The 20,428-nt window shown below is 38.8% G+C and overlaps 1 protein-coding gene across 1 annotated transcript in view; it reads right to left on the bottom strand.

Moving 5' to 3' along the window:
* The window catches only part of LOC131936482 (laminin subunit alpha-1), a 99,681-nt gene that overhangs the window by 33,920 nt on the left and 45,333 nt on the right, over positions 1 to 20,428 (bottom strand). The window contains exons 4-25 of the mRNA XM_059293496.1: positions 19,535 to 19,594; positions 15,199 to 15,318; positions 14,638 to 14,730; positions 13,675 to 13,789; positions 12,679 to 12,797; positions 12,348 to 12,512; positions 11,785 to 11,940; positions 11,420 to 11,560; positions 11,079 to 11,240; positions 9,948 to 10,049; positions 9,570 to 9,772; positions 8,274 to 8,385; positions 8,045 to 8,158; positions 7,609 to 7,835; positions 7,057 to 7,265; positions 6,617 to 6,723; positions 5,615 to 5,792; positions 5,357 to 5,466; positions 4,486 to 4,669; positions 3,413 to 3,552; positions 1,793 to 2,020; positions 856 to 996 (exon numbers count right to left, since the gene is read on the bottom strand). Coding sequence (XP_059149479.1) covers positions 856 to 996; positions 1,793 to 2,020; positions 3,413 to 3,552; positions 4,486 to 4,669; positions 5,357 to 5,466; positions 5,615 to 5,792; positions 6,617 to 6,723; positions 7,057 to 7,265; positions 7,609 to 7,835; positions 8,045 to 8,158; positions 8,274 to 8,385; positions 9,570 to 9,772; positions 9,948 to 10,049; positions 11,079 to 11,240; positions 11,420 to 11,560; positions 11,785 to 11,940; positions 12,348 to 12,512; positions 12,679 to 12,797; positions 13,675 to 13,789; positions 14,638 to 14,730; positions 15,199 to 15,318; positions 19,535 to 19,594 — 3,186 coding nt within the window. The remainder of the gene's footprint in view (positions 1 to 855; positions 997 to 1,792; positions 2,021 to 3,412; positions 3,553 to 4,485; positions 4,670 to 5,356; positions 5,467 to 5,614; positions 5,793 to 6,616; positions 6,724 to 7,056; positions 7,266 to 7,608; positions 7,836 to 8,044; positions 8,159 to 8,273; positions 8,386 to 9,569; positions 9,773 to 9,947; positions 10,050 to 11,078; positions 11,241 to 11,419; positions 11,561 to 11,784; positions 11,941 to 12,347; positions 12,513 to 12,678; positions 12,798 to 13,674; positions 13,790 to 14,637; positions 14,731 to 15,198; positions 15,319 to 19,534; positions 19,595 to 20,428) is intronic.

The following is a 20,428-nucleotide window of genomic DNA, read 5'->3' as shown; positions in this document are numbered from 1 at the left end:
TGTAGCACTCATTGTGGGCAGTTCAATCTAGACAAAGTACATTTACAAAGTGAATGTAGCACTCATTGTGGGCAGTTCAATCTAGACAAAGTACATTTACAAAGTGAATGTAGCTCTCATTGTGGGCAGTTCAATCTAGATAAAGTACGTTTACAAAGTGAATGTAGCTCTCATTGTGGGCAGTTCAATCTAGACAAAGTACGTTTACAAAGTGAATGTAGCACTCATTGTGGGCAGCTCAATCTAGAGAAAGTACATGAAACAGAAACCTATTCTTTCAAAGTAACCAAATTCATTGTCAATTTATTTTCTTTCATTATGTTGAGATGATAAAATTGTTATAAAATTGTTCTAATTTCTATACAGGCTAATTAAAACAACCAATGACAAATGAGTTCTATACAGGCTAATTAAAACAATCAATAACAAATTAGTTCTATACAGGCTAATTAAAACAACCAATGACAAATGAGTTCTATACAGGCTAATTAAAACAATCAATAACAAATGAGTTCTATACAGGCTAATTAAAACAATCAATAACAAATGAGTTCTATACAGGCTAATTAAAACAATCAATGACAAATGAGTTCTATACAGGCTAATTAAAACAATCAATAACAAATGAGTTCTATACAGGCTAATTAAAACAATCAATGACAAATGAGTTCTATACAGGCTAATTAAAACAATCAATAACAAATGAGTTCTATACAGGCTAATTAAAAAAACAATCAATAACAAATGAGTTCTATCCAGGCTAATTAAAAAAAAAACAATCAATAATAAATGAGTTCTATACAGGCTAATGAAAACAATCAATAACAAATGAGCAGAAGACAAAAGTGAGCTCACCTCAGTGTAGACATAGGGGGCCTGTTTGCAGGACTCGCCTCGAAGGAAACAGTAACACTCAGTGCAACCTTTTGGGTTCTCTTTAGAAAGGCCAAATGTCCCTGCACGACACACATCACACCTTGGTCCCTCAACATTCTCCTGGACAGGTGAAGTAGAGTTGGGCTTCAATATTTACTTAAATCTGGTCTTATATTAAATATAGCTAATTATTTATAATATCTAAACAATAATTTGACAAAACAAAGTTGATTAAACTTTTTTAAGCACAATTTTTTTAAAATAAGTCTTTACTAGAATTTAGGCAAGGAAGGGGGAGGAAAGGTATGTTTATTTTTTTTAATTAAAAACCACATGTCTGAAAATCAGCTACATATACCTCAGTGACATACATCACATCAGATATTCACTTTCAACATTAAACTGCATTGAACAATTTTATAAATTCAGTTTTTTTTGTTAATAAGAAGTTATAAAAAAAATCAGAAATCGATTCAACAATTTTAAAAAAAGCATGCTGTTAAACAGTTGACTAGTTCTATTTTTAAACAAGTTTCCGAATTAAATTAGTAGGTTATTCGTACAAAGAAAATGCTGAGAAAATAATTAGATACAGGAAATAAAAGAATATGCTATTCTACAAGTCACAATCTAGTGATAGTTAGTGCGACTCAGTGTTAAGACAAACTACAATGATGAAAATAGCAAACCTAATGCACCTTTTCATCTACTGCATTAAATGAAAAGTTAAATTGAAATATTTATCGTTGTAATAAACATTTGCCTAATGCCGTTTTGGTCAAAACACTGTATATAGGATTCTATGGATACCGTTTTTTGAACATTAAATAGTCAGATTTCAATCACATGTAGAATGTATCATAAAAAAATGTATAATATTTGTTTAAAATTCAGGATAACATTTCTGTGTTGTTACCTTACAAAGACACTGTCCAGTTCCATCACATTCGCATACACTATCCTCACACGTGTCATCAATGACACCTGCCTGAAGACACCCACAAGCCCTGCAGTCAGGGTAACCGTGGTAACCAACACTACAAGAGTCACATTTCAAACCAGCATAGCCCTCCTGGCAACTGCACTTGCCAGTTTTTTTGTCACATTGTTGTGACCTTGATCCAGTTGGACTGCATTGACACAGCTGAAAATGACAACACTTAAAAACCATGTCCACCTAGGTGAAATCAAAAACTTAGAGACCATGTGACTTCCTATTTTTAGAAATAGGGCATCTGTTTTTAAAATGTACAGCCTTGAAGTAAAAACAAAAAAATTATAGGATTAAGGAGTAATTAAACTTTCCAATAGAATTAATTCCAGCAAAAATTTCTTTTATCAATCATTAAAAGTCCAATGATATTTATTTTAATATAAAAACTGTTCACAAATTCTATCTGTTATAGTTGCATGAGAATTAAAAATTATATGAAGAACAGCTAAAAGATGTTAATATTAGTGAATGTTATTGGGTCTGCTACTAAACACTGGTTTTGCGCTAAGATCCTTTTGTTAATACTGATGTAGCTTTTGTTAGACTTTAGCAAGCACATTTAAGTTAATGCTAATACATCAAATTATGTTTTTTCTTTTATAACATGAGCCTAAATCTACAGTTAGGCCTTAGCCTAAATCTATACTTAGGCTACAGATTAAATCTACAGTTAGGCCTTAGCCTAAATCTATACTTAGGCTACTGCCTCTATCTACCGTTAGGCTAAACAGACTACAATAAAGTCTAGATGCAGGTTAGTTGTTAACACAAAGTGTTCAATGCATTATCACACAACATCTGCAGTTTTCATTTTAGAACAATGAACACTCCCCATCTGTATTTCCACAAGGCCAATAACTACAGCTTATTGTGTAAACATTGTTTTACAACAATGAATACTCCCACTTTTGCTACTTTTCCCTCACCTTAGACTTGCATTTTTTCACATTTTTTCTTTCATTTGTATCATTCTATTTCTTACTATTCATTTTTCTTTCATTAGAATTCTTCCCATTCAGCTTCACTTCCTTAGGTTTCTAGCAGTAATGTGGTAAAGAATTTTTTTAATCTATTGTTTGCTTTTTAAAAATATTTCCCTTTCATCTTTATGTTTATGAGTCAAGATTGTGGCCTTGAGTAGATTAATGTAGCTTTGTTAGCTAGCACTAAACATAACTGATACGACATTCTCAGCCTCGCGCATTCTACAAGTCAACCAATCACAAAAGCATTTTTAAAATTAAAGTAAAATAAATTATTGGATTGCTGCTTTAAACATCATCAAATTGTAAATTCAATTGAGAAATGGAATGATAATTTAACAGTTAATCTAAGTATATGCTGTGTACTTCATATTTATTTCTATGTCAATTTTTAAAGTGTAGGTCTATGCATGTTGTCAACATAATTATTTCTGAGAAGGAACTGTACTGGAAAATCATTCATTAACCTAAACAGCAACCTAAAGCCCTTGGAGAAAAATTAAAACATGTTTTTATTTCCCTATAGCTGTGCACCATGTACCTCTAGTGAGTGACCTACCTTACAGCCTCCCTCCTCATCAAACCCCCAGCCATTGGTGATGCAGATTTCACAGTTCGGGCCTTCTGTGTTTGGTGGACAAACACATTTTCCGGTAACTGGATCACAGATATGCCCTTTAGCAGTGCATGGTTCACAAACTGGAATTATATGTGTCTTAGTTATAATTTTTTATTTAAATGATAGCCCATTTTACCTGAGTGTTAAACTTTGTATTGATGTTAACTTTCATAAAACAATTGTCTTTGTATTTTTCTAAATAATAATCATTAAAAAAGTTTTAAAAACCCACGTTTTCTGATTGAACTAAAAAGTAGAAAATAAATGCTATACATCACAATAATGCAAGCGATCACTCTACTATAAGCGATGAAAAACATGGGGCGCCGAAGTAAAAGTTATATTACTATTGATTAGATAATACTATTGACTTTTATTAGGGAGCTTGTAGAGAGTCAACAGTATTAGAAACTGTAAGAAAATCACAAAGCTTCCCTGACAATTTCAGCGCGCTAGCTAACTGGGAAGTGCCAGAAATTTCGATCGCAAGATTTGATTGGAAAGACAAACAAACAGAGACGAAAGCAAATTAAAGAAAACGTGGGAATTAGTGTATTACTATTTTAGCTGACATCTTTTAAAACAAATACTTGTCTGACAATCATCTTTATAAACCACTGACTCTTACAACATTTACCCTGACAACCACCTCTGATAACTATTTATCCATGACAACCAATGACAAACACTGACCCTGACAACCACCTACCCTGTCAACCACTTACCCTTACAACCACTGATGCTGACAACCACCTACCCTGTCAACCACTTACCCTGACAAGTACTGACCTTGACAACCACTGATGCTGACAACCACTGACCTTGACTACCACTTACCCTTACAACCACTTACCCTTACAACCACTGACACTGACAACCACTGACCCTGACAACCACTGACCCTGACAACCACTTACCCTTACAACCACTGACACTGAAAACCACTAACACTGACAACCACTGACGCTGACAACCACTTACCCTTACAACCACTAACCCTGACAACCACTTACCCTTACAACCACTGGCGGAGAAGCCAAAATACCCAGGAAGACACCTGTCACACTTGAGTCCACCAACACCTGCTTTACACTCGCACTGACCACTCTCCTGTGCACACTGGGCATCCCTTGAGCCAGCAGCACTGCACATACAGGGAGAACAGCCTTGTCCACTAGTCAGGCCAAAGTGACCATCCTAAAAGTTGACAATATTTAAATGTTAACATTTTTATTATAGTGCACATACAGGGAGCACAGCCTTGTCCACTAGTCAGGCCAAAGTGACCTTCCTAAAAGTTGACAATATTTCAGTGTTAACATTTTTATTATAGTGGACACACAGGGAGCACAGCCTTGTCCACTAGTTAGGCCAAAGTGACCGCCCTAAAAGTTGACAATATTTCAGTGTTAACATTTTTATTATAGTGGACACAGGGAGCACAGCCTTGTCCACTTGTTAGGCCAAAGTGACCGCCCTAAAAGTTGGCAATATTTTTTATTTCAATGTTAATATTACACTATCTGATTATGGATATTTTACTTTTCATAATATGAATGTTTATTTTAAAATTATGATTTATAAGTGTAAATATTAATGTGTATAACCTGAAAGAAATAATGTAATTCTCCTATTTGTTTATACTTCTAGTAACTTTAGATTTTAAAAAGTGGCAGATCTGACAGGGGCCAGATTTCAACAACCAACAGGTATGAATAGGTGCCAGATTTTTACAACCAACAGGTGTAAATTGTTGCCAGATTTTTACAACCAACAGGTGTAAATTGTTGCCAGATTTTTACAACCAACAGGTGTAAATTGTTGCCAGATTGTCTCTTGCCAAGCTTAAACCAAACTAATTTCTACCTGGGATTCTGCACTTACCTGGCACTTGTCACATTTACTCCCCTCAACCCCAGGCTTACAGATGCACCTGCCAGAGTAGGGGTCACAGTCTACAGAGTCGTTGGTGCCAACAGCGTAACAGTTGCAGCCTGCGGATTATTGTTAGGGATAGGTAGGTTAAAAACTGGCAGGTATAAACTCAAGTTAAAAAAATGTGTGTGAAATCTACTTATATTAAAAAATATGTTTTAAATCAACTCATTAACAAAAAAAATTCAGAAAGTAAAATCAACTCACGTTTACAGCCCGTTACGGTGAAATCATAGAATCCTTTCTGGCACTGATTACAAGACAGTCCTTCGATGCCTGACTTGCACTCACACTGACCGGTGACCTGGTCACAGTCCAAAGTTTGTGATCCCCTCCGGTCACAGTTGCATCTCTCACAGCCCCTCTCAATGTTGCCATAGCCCAGCTGTAATGAAACATCAAACTGACCAGTCACAAATATTCAGACCCAGCTGTAATTAAACATCAAACTGACCAGTCACAAATATTCAGACCCAGCTGTGATTAAACATCAAACTGACCAGTCAAAAATATTCAGACTAAGTTGTAATTAAACCACATCAAACTGAGCAGTCACAAATATTCAGAACCAGCTGTAATTAAACATCAAACTGACCAGTCACAAATATTCAGAACCAGCTGTAATTAAACATCAAACTGACCAGTCACAAATATTCAGAACCAGCTGTAATAAAACATCAAACTGACCAGTCACAAATATTCAGACCCAGCTGTAATTAAACCACATCAAACTGACCAGTCAAAAATATTCAGAACAAGCTGTAATTAAACATCAAACTGACCAGTCACAAATATTCAGACTAAGTTGTAATTAAACCACATCAAACTGACCAGTCACAAATATTCAGACTAAGTTGTAATTAAACCACATCAAACTGACCAGTCACAAATATTCAGACTAAGTTGTAATTAAACCACATCAAACTGACCAGTCACAAATATTCAGACCCAGCTGTAATTAAACATCAAACTGACCATTCACAAACTGACCATTCACAAACTTACTGACTTAGTTGTAATTCATTTAGAGCTACATTCATCATACAGTTAAAATATTTTTTAAATTGCAAATTACTGATTTCCAAAAGTCAGATATGTTGATTTTTTTAAAGTCAGAGACCTTCAAGTCCAGCCTAAATCTAGACCAATGGCCTGAAGTCCAAATTAAGGAATCACACTGAGAGACAAGGTTCTAGTTTAAAGGCTTACTTGGCACTTGTCACACTTGAGGCCAGTGAAGCGGCTTCTACAAGAACACTGGCCAGTTCTGATGTTGCACTGCAGGTTGTTGGAGCCCCTTTCATAGCATTCACAAGCTGCAGGAGAAAGTAAAGGATGAACATTGTTTACATCCTGCTCAACTACAACATTTTTACTGTTTCTTTAGTGACATGGTTATAGAGGCTAAATACTGCCAGATATATGTGAAACATGGAGTTTATACAGAAAGGGTGTGGAAAATTATTGTTAAGATACTGTAAATATATAAACATGTTTGGACTCAATCCTTTATTTTAAATTATTTTTTTAAATAACTTATTTGTGAATAAAATTTCAATTGGAGACATTCTTCTGAATTTTAATGAATTAAAAGAACCTTTTGTTAAAACAGATTAAACAAAAGATGAATAAATGACACTGTGTATTACGTTTGCAGTCCCCATTGAGGGCAGTGCCGTAAAACCCAGGCTTGCATCTGTCACAGTAGGGACCTTCTGCGTTGTTGCTGCAGAAGTTGCATGTGCCCGTCATGTTGTTGCAGATGTTGGGGTGGGTAAGTTCAGTAACTGGCCCACAGCTGCAGCGCCGACACGATCCACCTGGGGTGGTGGGGTCCCCAAAGTACCCAGGCGAGCACCTGAGTTCAGAACATAATGAAGTTTTCAATATAATTTTTGGGTTTTCATGAATAAATTAAGTTTGCAATATAATTTTTGTGTTTTTATGAATAAATTAAGTTTGCAACATGATTTTTGTGTTTTCATGAATAAATTTTACATCTTAAACAAGGACATCTGGTCATAGTGTGAGCTATATAATGCATTACTTTTATAATTGTATTAACTTAATTCTTTCTCATCTTTGCTGGTCCGACTTTTATACATTTTTAAAACATCCATTTTTGTAATTTTTACCATAACAGAAACCAAAATGCTAATTAAACTTTAACAATTTTTTAGGTAAACTTTGTCAAGGCTTACATGTGGCATCTATCCCCTGTGTAGCCAGTCCTACAGTTGATGCAGACGTACGCAGTCATGTCCTCAGCCGTGGGGCGGGCCACGCAGCGCTCGGCAAAAAAATTGTTTCCACTGATCAGTGGGCAGGCACAGGGTCTGCAGTCGTCTGGTGTTCCTGCTAGTGGGTTGCCATAGAAACCAGGAAGGCACTCTTCACAGTATCTCCCCTTAGTATTGTGTCGACAGTTCTAAAGTTTTAAATACAGTAACACAAAAATTTATTTTTATGGAAAAATCAAATGTTTCTTTAAAAAAGCTTGTAAGATAAATTACAATAAGAATTATTTTTAAAATTTTAACTAAATTAAAATATATTTAATACATTGTGTGAATTTTTAAAATAGAAGATGGAGTTACGATAACATTATTTCAATCCTTAACATTAGAGAGCACTTACTTTACAGAAGCCTGTAACTGAATCACAGTCTGAGGCGTGGTTATGGCACTCACACTTACGGCAGGTGCCACCAATCAACCTGTCATTGACCCTGCGCCATCCAGGTTTGCAGCTCTACAAGGAAAATATTCAGTCATTGTTTCATGCATAGCTCACACCACTTTTTACATAATGGAATAGCTCTTCAGGGTGTGAAGTTAGTTTTGGGAATACCCTGCAGGATACTCACCTCACATGACAGACCAGCATAGCCTTCTGGACACTGGCACTGCTCTACAGACTTCAAAGAACTTCCATCCATCACAGTTGGGCTGGCCACATCCAAAATCACATCTTTTAAGCTGAAACAAAATCACATCCTTTTTAGCTGAAACAAAATCACATCTTTAAAGTTGAAACAAAATCACATCTTTTAAGCTGAAACAAAATCACATCTTTTAAGCTGAAACAAAATCAAATCTTTTAAGCTGAAATAACACACATCTTTTAAGCTGAAATAACACACATCTTTTAAGCTGAAACAAAATCACATCTTTTAAGCTGAAATAAAAACACACATCTTTTAAGCTGAAACAAAATCACATCTTTTAAGCTGAAATAAAAACACATCTTTTAAGGAAAAGAAAATGTTATTAATTTTTAAGAAGTATAATTTTATTTAAGAGATGCACTCATTAATTTTTGTGGAACAGCATGGTCAAATGGTAGAGTATGTAACTGCTAATCCAAAAGTCTTGAGTTCGGAACCCAGGCTTGAATCCATACATGTCCCTGAGTTGTCCCAGCTCTAATGGCTGCTGGGCACAACACACTATCTCTTAAATGCTGAGGTCACATAAACTAGGTGAACCATACTTCATCTGCTCATGGACAGCCAGGGTTTAAGATTGTAACTTTACTTTTTGTCTTTCCTGATTAATTTTTATTTGAAAAATTAATTTTACAGTTTTCTTATAAAGGAAGAAAAAAATATGTTCTGTTTTCATGGCAGGCAGCAGATACATTATTTATAATGTTGAGTATGTTCAAAGTACCAAGCATGTTGAAAATGTGCTCAAGTGAACATCACACAGACTTACTAGACAGTGTCTTATGCGGAAGGTTGCTCGTATCAATAGACAGACTTACTAGACGGTGTCTTGTGTTGTGTGGAAGATTGCTCGTATCAACAGACAGACTTACTAGACAGTGTCATGTGCGGAAGGTTACATGTATCAACAGACAGACTTACTAGACAGTGTCTTGTGCAGAAGGTTACATGTATCAAGAGACAGACTTACTAGACAGTGTCTTGTGCGGAAGGTTGCATGTATCAACAGACAGACTTACTAGACAGTGTCTTGTGCGGAAGGTTACATGTATCAACAGACAGACTTACTAGACAGTGTCTTGTGCGGAAGGTTACATGTATCAACAGACAGACTTACTAGACAGTGTCTTGTGCGGAAGGTTACATGTATCAACAGACAGACTTACTAGACAGTGTCTTGTGCGGAAGGTTACATGTATCAACAGACAGACTTACTAGACAGTGTCTTGAGTTGTGTGGAATGTTGCTCGTATCAACAGACGTTGCAGGTCGTACAACACAGTCATGAATTCCTCCCGCGAGACTGGACGGTTGTTGTGTAGGTGGCGCCAGTTGTCCTCATGTAGACGGATGCTCATCTTGTGTTCCACGTCCTCCAACACCAATGTCTTTTCTGAACAAATTGTCTTGTTGTAGCCCTGTTCAAAGAATACAACACTTCTTTTTAATAAGTAGCTCTGTACATGCCTACCTACCTTTAAGATATAACTAAAGTAGCACCCCATGCTACCTAACTAGTACTCCTTGCTTACCTACCTTTAAGATATAACTAAAGTAGTACCCCATGCTACCTAACTAGTGCTCCTTGCTTACCTGTAAAATGAAGGTGGGATCTTCCAAGAACTCTCCCCGACGCAGTTTTCTATCCAAGTTGAACATGAGGCTGAACTTCAACATGCCACCATATGAGCTGATCTTTTGGAGAGATTTGATAGAGTCACGGGCTAGTGTACATTGGGGAGATTTGCTAGAGTCACAGTCTAGTGTACAGTGGGGAGATTTGCTCGAGTTACAGGCTAGAGTACATTGGGGAGATTTGCTAGAGTCACAGGCTAGAGTACATTGGGGAGATTTGCTACAGTCACAGGCTAGTGTACATTGGGGAGATTTGCTAGAGTCACAGGCTAGTGTACAGTGGGGAGATTTACTCGAGTCACAGGCTAGAGTACATTGTGGAGATTTGCTAGAGTCACAGGCTAGTGTACATTGGGGAGATTTGCTCGAGTTACAGGCTAGAGTACATTGGGGAGATTTGCTAGAGTCACTGGCTAGTGTACATTGGGGAGATTTGCTCGAGTTACAGGCTAGTGTACAGTGGGGAGATTTGCTCGAGTTACAGGCTAGTGTACAGTGGGGAGATTTGCTCAAGTCACAGGCTAGTGTACAGTGGGGAGATTTGCTAGAACCACTGGCTAGTGTACATTGGGGAGATTTGCTTGAGTTACAGGCTAAAGTACATTGGGGAGATTTGCTCAAGTCACAGGCTAATGTACATTGGGGAGGTTTGCTAGAGTCATGGGCTAGTGTACATTGGGGAGATTTGCTACACCCACTGGCTAGTCTACATTGGGGAGGGGGGGGGATTAGCTAGAGTCACGGGCTAGTGTACACGTGTTACAGAACAAAAGTGGTTTTTTAAATCATTATACTTAGCTGATTTAGCTGTGTCAGTTAAAACTAAACTGACCCAGTCAACCATGACCAGTTGACCCTCTCAACCATGAACTGGACCAGTCCATAAGCCCCCCATAGACCCCTCGGTATATAGAAAAAGTATGAGGGGGGGTGCAAATCGAAAGTTTGAGGGGGGGGGGTGCAAATCGAAAGTTTGAGGGGGGGTGCAAATCGAAAGTTTGTCCCTGGGTAAAAATTGGAACGATCCTGGCTACGCCACTGGACCAGTCAACCATGAAAAACTGACCCTGTCAACCATAACTAACTCACCCTGTTCCCCAGGTAAGCTGAAGGAGCCACCCAGTAATGAATCTCCTCCTGGGACTTCTGGTAAGAAATCTTTGCCTCCAGCCAGTCATCATTATAATTGGGGAGAATGGTCAATCCATTGGCGTCCAGTGTTGATAGCACCCAGCCATCTACTTCATTGACCTGTGGTAGGACAGACATATGACAGAGCTCTTTCTTTAACTTTCTTTAGATTTGAACTATTTTACACACCGAAAAATGTTTTTAAATAAGTCAACACAAAAACAGGTTTAATAGAGAATGGTATTAGTAAGCATAAGGTAAATACTAAGCTGATAGAATTATTGTTCTTAGGGTCTTACAGTAGTCAGCCCCCAGTCCACACTGTCGCACTGGTTGGTGACACCAAAACAAAAACAGTGGATGCAGCCTTTAGCGTTGTTTTGATCCAGGTTAAAGTACTCTGGCTTGCACCGATCACATCGGCTTCCGTCAACATTTTCCTGGACAGAGATGGAAGAATTTTTTTACTTGACAGACTAGTAAAAGCTGACATGACAGATTGGATTGTTACTGGTTTATTAAATTTGCTGAATGAGAAAGTACAATAATAATTCATGTTTAAAAAGAAGCTAAATGATTACAAAAAACTTGAGATTACTCATAGTTGAATCTACTTTAAAAACACCAACAAACCATGTACAACACTCACACCCTATGTACAAACCTTACAAACACAGACTCCCTCACAATCCCTAGCATCAACAATCCCTGCTATGTTACAGCGACATGGCCTGCAGTTGGGGTAACCATAGTAACCGAGAGCACATTCACTGCAGGATGAACCAGAGTAGCCCTCCTTGCAGATACAGTCCCCTGGCTTCTGAAAACCAAATGTCAAACATTAGATTCAGTGTCTGCTTCAGTTGGTGAGTGTACTTGACATGTGATGGTTTACAGAATAAGTAAAATGTGTGTGTGTTGTTCAGTGTAACTGTGCAGTGTTGTTAATGCATATCTGCGAGTACAGAAATAGTTAACATCTGTAATACCACATTAGTCAATTGAGCTGATCTATGAATAAAGCACCCTCATGTCATCCCCCCAACAAAACATACCAAGCCCTTACCAGCCCCCAACTACAATGTACCAAGCCCTCGTAAGCTCCCCCCTCCAACTTATCAAGCCCTAGTAACCTCCACCCACACCTTACCAAGCCCTCGTAAGCCCCCTGCACCACCACAACAACATACCAAACCCTCATAAGCTCCACCCACCCCCACAACTTACCAAGCCCTCGTCCATCCTGCTATCATCTGGCACACAACTAGCTTGCGTCGTGGTGGTCTCCCTACAGTTACACCTCCTGCAGGGGTTTCTCATGTCTGGTGTCATCCCCCGGGGCCTGTAGTACCCCTCAATACACCTCTCACAGTTGATGCCAGTCGTGTATTCCTTAAAATAAATTTTTACTTTAAACTTCATAAAGCTTGATTCATAAATAACAAAGCATAACAATCACTCTAACACATAAAAAAAGACACACCACAATGCATCCTCACCACATTCAACCACACACCACATTACCACCACACATTACAGACCACATCACCAGGGTTACCTTGCAGTTGATGCAGACTCCACCTCCATCCCGTTCTCCCATGATGTTCATCCCCAGACCCAAGGCATCCACTGTGGCGTTGTACTGACACTGGTCAGCTTTACCATGGCAGTTACATTCTGCACAGTGGACACAAGCAGGGCAATTAGTGAGAAGATAGGATTCATTGTAAAATGTAAAGTGTGCATACAGTGGTTAACACATAAATCTAGATCTAGATTTAATCCGATTCTAGATTCTAGTCTAGCTGCTAGATCTAGTCTAGAGTCTAGACTCAGAGTAGTCTAGACTCTAGCAGACTTCAACATCTCTAACAGTTTGAGTTGAGTTAGCATAGCTAGACTCAGAATCTAGCACTGATACTTAATTAATTCCTATTTCAGATCCACTGTAAATTCTCCAACCCACACACACAGTCTAGAGACATCTAAAACTAGATCTAAGTAAAATTACTATAGTTAGGGGACTAGCAATATCTAATAGTAGATCTAAATCTACTACTAGATCTAGATCTAGATCTAGATCTAATAGACTTCTAGATTGTTTGCAAATTTTAATCAAATACGAAGTAGAGTGGAACATGCCAGATAATAGTTCCTAGTTTAAGCCAAGAACTTGTTTGTTTGATTTTTATGGGTTTTTTTTTATCCATGTTTTTGTACATTTAAATTTCACCAACAAATTCTTACAACTAAATTGATTTAATTATTAACTATTTTGAAAGAAACGGAAAATACATCTAAATAGATTCTAGTTCTAATGTTTTAAATATAAAGATTATTTATTAAAATATCATGTTTTTTCTTAGAAACGCAACATATCGTCAGCTAATATGCCTAATATTGCATTATTGGCTAATAACAGTAACACTTTACATATAAAGGCCTAAGATCGTTCTTGTTATCACAATGTACAGCTAGATCTAGTATCTAACATCTAGTTTATTAAATTATATTATTGACAGAAAGAGAGCATATTACAATTGTTCACACCAACCTTCGCATCCAATATTTTGAATTCCGCCAACCTGCCACGGTTTGTTGTTAAACATAGGCAAACATTTTTCGCAGTTGTCTCCCCCGGTGTTATGTAAACATTGACACTGCAAGCGCTGCAAGTCAACAGTCATAAAAATGTTTCAAAAGTTACATTGTTGCAAATAATGGCGGGAAGTGCTGTGTACACAGATACTGGCCAACTCTAAACACACGTTAGAGAAACGACAGACTGGCATTTTTTTTAGTTTAAAGAACAAATTGATTTAACTATTATCGTCAGTACCGTCACGAGGAGGAGGGGGGGGGGGGGGTGGTTAGGACCGAATCTGGTGTGATATCATCCAAGGAAATATAGCCTGTGTGAGGAAGGTGAACTCTGGTTGGGTATAATACAGTACCCAGCATAATTTGAATGATTAACTGTCTTTTAAAGTTTGTTGAATAACTTTATTATAAAGGCTACTACATACATCTTTAGGCTCAGGGCGACACTATCACAACTATCAGTGGGATACACTAAATTGCCTTGATTTTGGACAGGGACAGAGAGAAAATGTGAGAGAGAGAGAGACGTTGGTAAGGGAGGCAACACTGAGTTTCCTCCAACTTGTGACTAGTTGTGACGCCACTTTTAAGAAAATGTCTTAAAGGGTAGGTAGGGCGAGGTAGGGTCCTTCAGAAAGGAGACGTGAATAAAATAGCCAATCCTGCCCCCCCCCCCCCTCAGCCACACCCAAAATTATCATAATCCCAACCAAGATTAATGTTTCTTTATTTCATCATATAGGGATTAGAAAATGTGTTACTTTGCATTTATTTAACCATCTTTTTCCTCCCGCCTATCAAATCGGACTTGGTTTATTGAAGGGTTTTCTGTGTGTAGTTTAATCAGTGGCTAAAACAGTGCATGTATTGTTTTACACGTAAAAATGTTGAAGGTGTCAACTTTTAGCGTGCTTACATCTTTGACCGTCTCGTGTCGTCTGCAGTAGGTGGCATGGCCGTAACAGATGCATTGTCCTCCAATTGAGATGTCCTTGACCGAGTAGAAATACTGAAACCAAGTTGATAATTAGATAATTAGAGTTAGATAACTATTATCAGCCGCTTGTCGTGAAGGGGTAGGCCTGTATCAACATATTCTCTAATGTTATAACGTTGTTTAGGGAAGGTGTGTAACCCACATTTCACGTGGTCGTTTATAAATGGGAGAATCTCTTATTAGAAATGTGTCGTGTGTGTCAAGTGGGGAGGCGATTGGGGGGGGGGGGGGGGTTACCATGGATTATAACATTTTCGTTAACTGTTACTTACACCCTAAGTTAATGCTTATGTCGACTCTACACAAATAATAAAAAGTGAATTGTTTTACGTTGTAATTGTGGGGAGGGGGGGGAGGCTTTTGTGACGTGTAAGGAGGGTGAAATGTGGTTGGGCTCAATACAGTACCCAGCATATATTCGTAGCACCCCCTGTCATTTCCCTCCCCCTTACACGAATAATGACGTCATAATGTACTCACCCTCCTCGTGACTGTGTCGTCTGCTGACTTAGGGTCACTAGTGCTGAAGGTCATCAGGTCAGCGTTCAGAGTTCGAATCTTCTGGAAACGAAGCTGTACAAATCTGGCCGAAGTGAAGTCCTGTCGTGGAGACACAAATGTAGAGATTGCTGTGGGCCAACTACTTTGGTGTGGGCCAACTACTTTGGTGTGGGCCAACTACTTTGGTGTGGGCCAACTACTTGGTGTGGGCCAGCTACTTTGACGTGGGCCAACTACTTTGGTGAGGGCCACTTACTTTGGTGTGGGCCAACTACTTTGGTGTGGGCCAACTACTTTGGTGTGGGCCGACTACTTTGGTGAGGGCCACCTACTTTGGTGTGGGCCAACTACTTTGGTTTGGGCCAACTACTTTGGTGTGGGCCAACTACTTTGATGTGGGCCAACTACTTGGTGTGGGCCAACTACTTTGGTGTGGGCCAACTACTTTGGTGTGGGCCAACTACTTTGATGTGGGCCAACTACTTGATGTGGGCCAACTACTTTGGTGTGGGCCAACTACTTTGGCGTGGGCCAACTACTTTGGTGTGGGCCAACTACTTTGATGTGGGCCAACTAATTACGACAGGGAGAAAAATATTGTGGGGTACTCACTAACGACTAAAACACACAGCAGATCCTTGTGTAGACCGCATTAACCCTTTACCGACCAGACAGAAAAAAAAGTTACGGTCGTCTGGTATTTGTGTACAGGTACATACGGTGTGTGTAAGCTGTTGCATACAAGTTTTACACAAGTACGGTTGGTGTAATATTACATACAAGGTGTTACACAATCAGGGTTGGTATAATGTTACAGTTTTGCACGGACCTTGGATTTTAGATAAACATTGAAAATACTGACATGAAGGGTATTTAAATGTCTGAAATACGGCATTATGTGTGGGGAAAGGGGTGGCATTGTGTGTGGGGAAAGGGGTGGCATTATGTGTGGGGGAAGGGGTGGCATTGTGTGTGGGGAAAGGGGTGGCATTATGCAACACATATACGTGTGAAAGCTGACGTTTATAACGTCTCGAAATAGTTGTGACATTATAATTTACGACCGCCTAATTTGCATCTCCCCCCCCCCACCCGACACACACTTCACCGCCGACTCCAATGTTATATGAAAGAGACTCGTGTATGTATCGTGGTACTGCATGGTTGTTTCCGTCCGTGTTTGCGTGTGTGTAGGTGTGTGATTTTGTGAAAGGGTACAGATGTGTAGCTTTTGAATGTGTGTGTGTTACTATCAGTAGGTGTTTGATTATCTGTGTGAATTTGTGCTAGGTGTGTGTGTGTGTGTTTGTGTAGACGTGTCTCTCTCTCTCTCTCTCTGAATGAGTGTATGTGTGTAAGATAAGTCTATATTTGACTGCATATGTCTATGTGTGTAAGGTGTGTCTATATATGACTGCATATGTCTGCGTTTATGTGTGTGCGTGTGTGCACGCGTCTGTGTCTATGTCTATATTGTATGCGTGTGTTCATGCGTGTTTCTTTCAACCACCCGTTCAGCCTCGAATGTCGTGAGAACGGTCAGACCGCGAATAAAGATCCAACAGAGCCAGACTTCAAGGAGTGGGTCTGGTCTAGAGTTGGGGGAGGATTACTGTGGTCAGGACACTCCTCGGGGATGTCTGACGTTCCTACTACTGGCTCTTCCTTTAAACCCCAATCCAAATTATATGCGATTAATGGATTAGTTCAACAAAAATCTATTATCCTGGGGGTTTTTAGATTTTTTTTTTCTCAAATTAAACTGTACAAAAAGGATTGCAGCCAAAAATATTTTTATTTTTTTTAAATTTAAAATAATCAAAAGTTACATATATGTTGATGCCACATTTGTTAGGATGAACGAAAAACAATGTTTGTTGTTGTTTTGAAACATTCACTTTGAAAAATCAACTTCTGTGAACGTAAAACACTGTAAAAACAGAGTAGAACCGGTTTCGAGTTTAAAGCGTATTTGCTTGTAAAAATATGTATAGCCGTTGTAAATAAATAATCTGCCCTGGGAACCACAGACTGAAACGATGAGGACATCCTTGTGGGAAAATAATTTCTCTACTAGATATAAAAAAAATTTTTCGAGCTATTCATAAACTACGCAGCAGGTATGTCTTTTGAATATATTACAGTCGAGGGTCTTTGAAAACAGTTACCCAACAAATAGACGAGCGATTCGCTGACTCGGCGTCCTGTTAGTCAATCTGCTGACTCGGCGCTGTGCAGTTAAGGCTAGCGTGACGCGGAGATTTTTATCGATTTGATTGCCGATGTCATTTGAATACGAAAGACAACTCTTCACCGACATGATCTTGTAAGCCTGGATTAGTCTCCCCTGAAGTCATCCACACAACGCTAGATAGTGTTGCGTGAATGAAGTGTGGGGAATAAATCATTCTTAAAATATGACTTAACAAGTAGTGGTCTATTGGGGTGGTATTTAGACTGACACCCCCCCCCCATTGACCCCTCCTTTTTTTCATTGATATCAACACAGCGTCAGTGTCAACGACAATGAGTTCTATAAATAAATTATCGTTAACAGAGTTACTACCCCGATAGTGTCATAATGTGGTTGTCTGGTGTGGTTCCATAATGTGGTTGTCTTATATGGTTGTCTGTTGTGGTTGTCTAACGTGGCTGTAGGCTTATAATGTGGTTGTCTAGTGTGGTGGTATAATATGGTTATCTCATGTGTTTGCGTAATGTGGTGTGGTTTTCTGGTTGTATATAATATTGTTGTATATTGTGGTTGTCTTGTGTGTTTCTTTTCACAAATATTATAAGCGATGTTGACTTATACCTAAAACAATTTTTCCTAATGCCGTAGTAAATTGTTGCTCTATGCCCATATTCGGGTCTGTGTAACCTCCAGTAGAATCAATGCATAGACCAGTGATTCTTACCTGGGTTCGATCGAACCCCAGGGGTTCAGTGAGTCAATCTCAGTGGTTTGACGGAGGTCAAGACAAACACCCGACTCATACGATCCACGATCGGATTTTGTCAGTGAAGACGATAGAGCCGTTAAGAAGGGTTTGGTGAATGCACGAATGAACCTGTTAGGTCCACCAAAAAAGGTTGAGAACCACTGGCCTAGACACATTAAAGTCTACCCGGCTATAACACACAACCTCTGGTGTACAGCGGTTGGAACGTATTCCTGTCTGTGTAGTGTGTATGTCCTTTGTTTCATGTTACAAGATAAATCTATTGTTTCATTGGTCGGGTGAGAGAGGACTGCTGGGTTTCTTAGGACGAGAAGCTGTTGCTATGGTAACAACTACCCCCGCCCTCTTCTAAACATACTCAAAGCTGATTAAAAATAGAAGCTAATCTGCAAAGGGAAAACACCCCGAATAACAGGACAACGTGAGGGGAGAGGTCACGTGATCTGGTACAACAATTCAAAACATCAAAGAGAACAAAAAAACGAACTAAAATAAACAACGAATCTGTTCTGCCTGAATCTAAACTTGATGATTAACCAGCACACAGAAATTTCAGGAGAGTGGTGTTTTAAAAAGTTGGAATTGTAAAAAAAAAAAAAAACGAAAAATAACAAACACCATGACGTGTCGCTGACTAAATACGGTAGTAGCGGGCGGAGATTAATGAGAAGTGTTTCAAATATGTGTAAACTAGGCGCCGTGGATCTGCCCCCACCCCCACTCCCCCACCCCCTCCACCTGAGTCATACAACAATGGTTTTTTTAAAAAAAATGTATTTACAGTACCGGCACGACTTAACAGGGACCCGCTAACCCAGTGATCGTCTGCGGGAGTTTACCTAAACACGTGACTGGGTCCCAAGGGTGTCCCGATTAGGTAAGGGTTACAGGTGTTCTGTTTGATCTGTAACCCGTCCCGTCTGACCCCCCCCCCCCCACCCCCCCACCCGTCGCCACTTCATTCAGTGCTTTCATTTCAAATGTAGGTCAACACAAAGAAGGTCACGTGGTCCGGCTTATCGCGACAAGTCTGTGGGTGAAACTAGGTTAAACTCCTGGCATCGGGTATTTGGTTACAGTGGGTAGATCTGGTGGGGGGGGGGGGGGGGTCCCACACACTGGATCTAGAGGTGCCCCTGAGTACGTCAGATATCCTGCTGGTTCTAGAGATTGCCCGTGCGACCGTTCCACCCCCCCCCCCTTATTATCATAATTAGTAAATAGAGAACCCAACAATTAACTTAAAAGTAGCCTACTTCTAATCACAAGGAAAACAAACAAAAAATATTTAAAAACCTAAAAAGTATAAAACGTACTCACCAAAACGTAACAAATATTCTAAATGTACTCACCAGTAAAATTTTGCTGGGTTGAAAAACACCTGGTCTGCCGTTGACTAGTGATACAAATATCTGGGGAAATTACAAAAAGTATAGATAAACGTGTATAAATAATATAAATATAATATAAATAATATACAAATCTCTGGGGAAATTACACAAACATTGTAAACACATCAGTGTATAATAATATACAAATATCTAGGTTACATTAAACAAACATAAACACATACGTCTATTTATAATATACAAATTTAGGAGAAATTGCACAAACGTTATAAACACATCATCATCTTTTCCCGTTTTTGCCCAATACACATAGGGCAGATGAAGTAGAGTTCATCTGTTTCAAATATCTCGGCATACATGTAGACAATGTGGCCAGCACCATGCACAGTCGCCTTTGATTCCCTAACGTTAGATACCCATCAGAGTCGGGTGATCTCAGGGTGACTTAAACCCGGATTCGAACTCGAGACTTTCGGGTTAGGAGTCTAGCGCTATCGCTAGGCCACGCCTTCACTTATAAACACATACATGTATTTTAAAAAATAAACAATAGATCTACTTGTTAAACCAGAAACAGAAAAATACAAACATGAGAAAAATTATATACGTTTATTATTATAAATAGAATCCATCAGCGCGTTATTGCTTTAATTTTAATTTTTTTCACTTCCAAAGTTATAAACACAAACAAAGATGTGGATTGTGTAATACAATTTATGTTTAAATTTCTGCTAGTATTTTGATGCTCCAGTTTGAGAAGATAATTATCAATAATTGAGTTGTTGGCAGAAAGAGTCAAGCACATTAATGCCGCTGTTGACATGCGGGGATAACTCGTCTGATAATTCGTGTCCAAAAGGGCAGATAACTCACACAACTGATAAATTTTACAAGAGC

Source organism: Physella acuta, unplaced genomic scaffold, assembly GCF_028476545.2.
Source record: "Physella acuta isolate Inbredline_101_S28 unplaced genomic scaffold, ASM2847654v3 ptg000178l, whole genome shotgun sequence".
In the NCBI taxonomy this organism is placed as follows: Eukaryota; Metazoa; Mollusca; class Gastropoda; family Physidae; genus Physella; species Physella acuta.
This window is presented reverse-complemented; position numbering and strand designations above follow the sequence as displayed.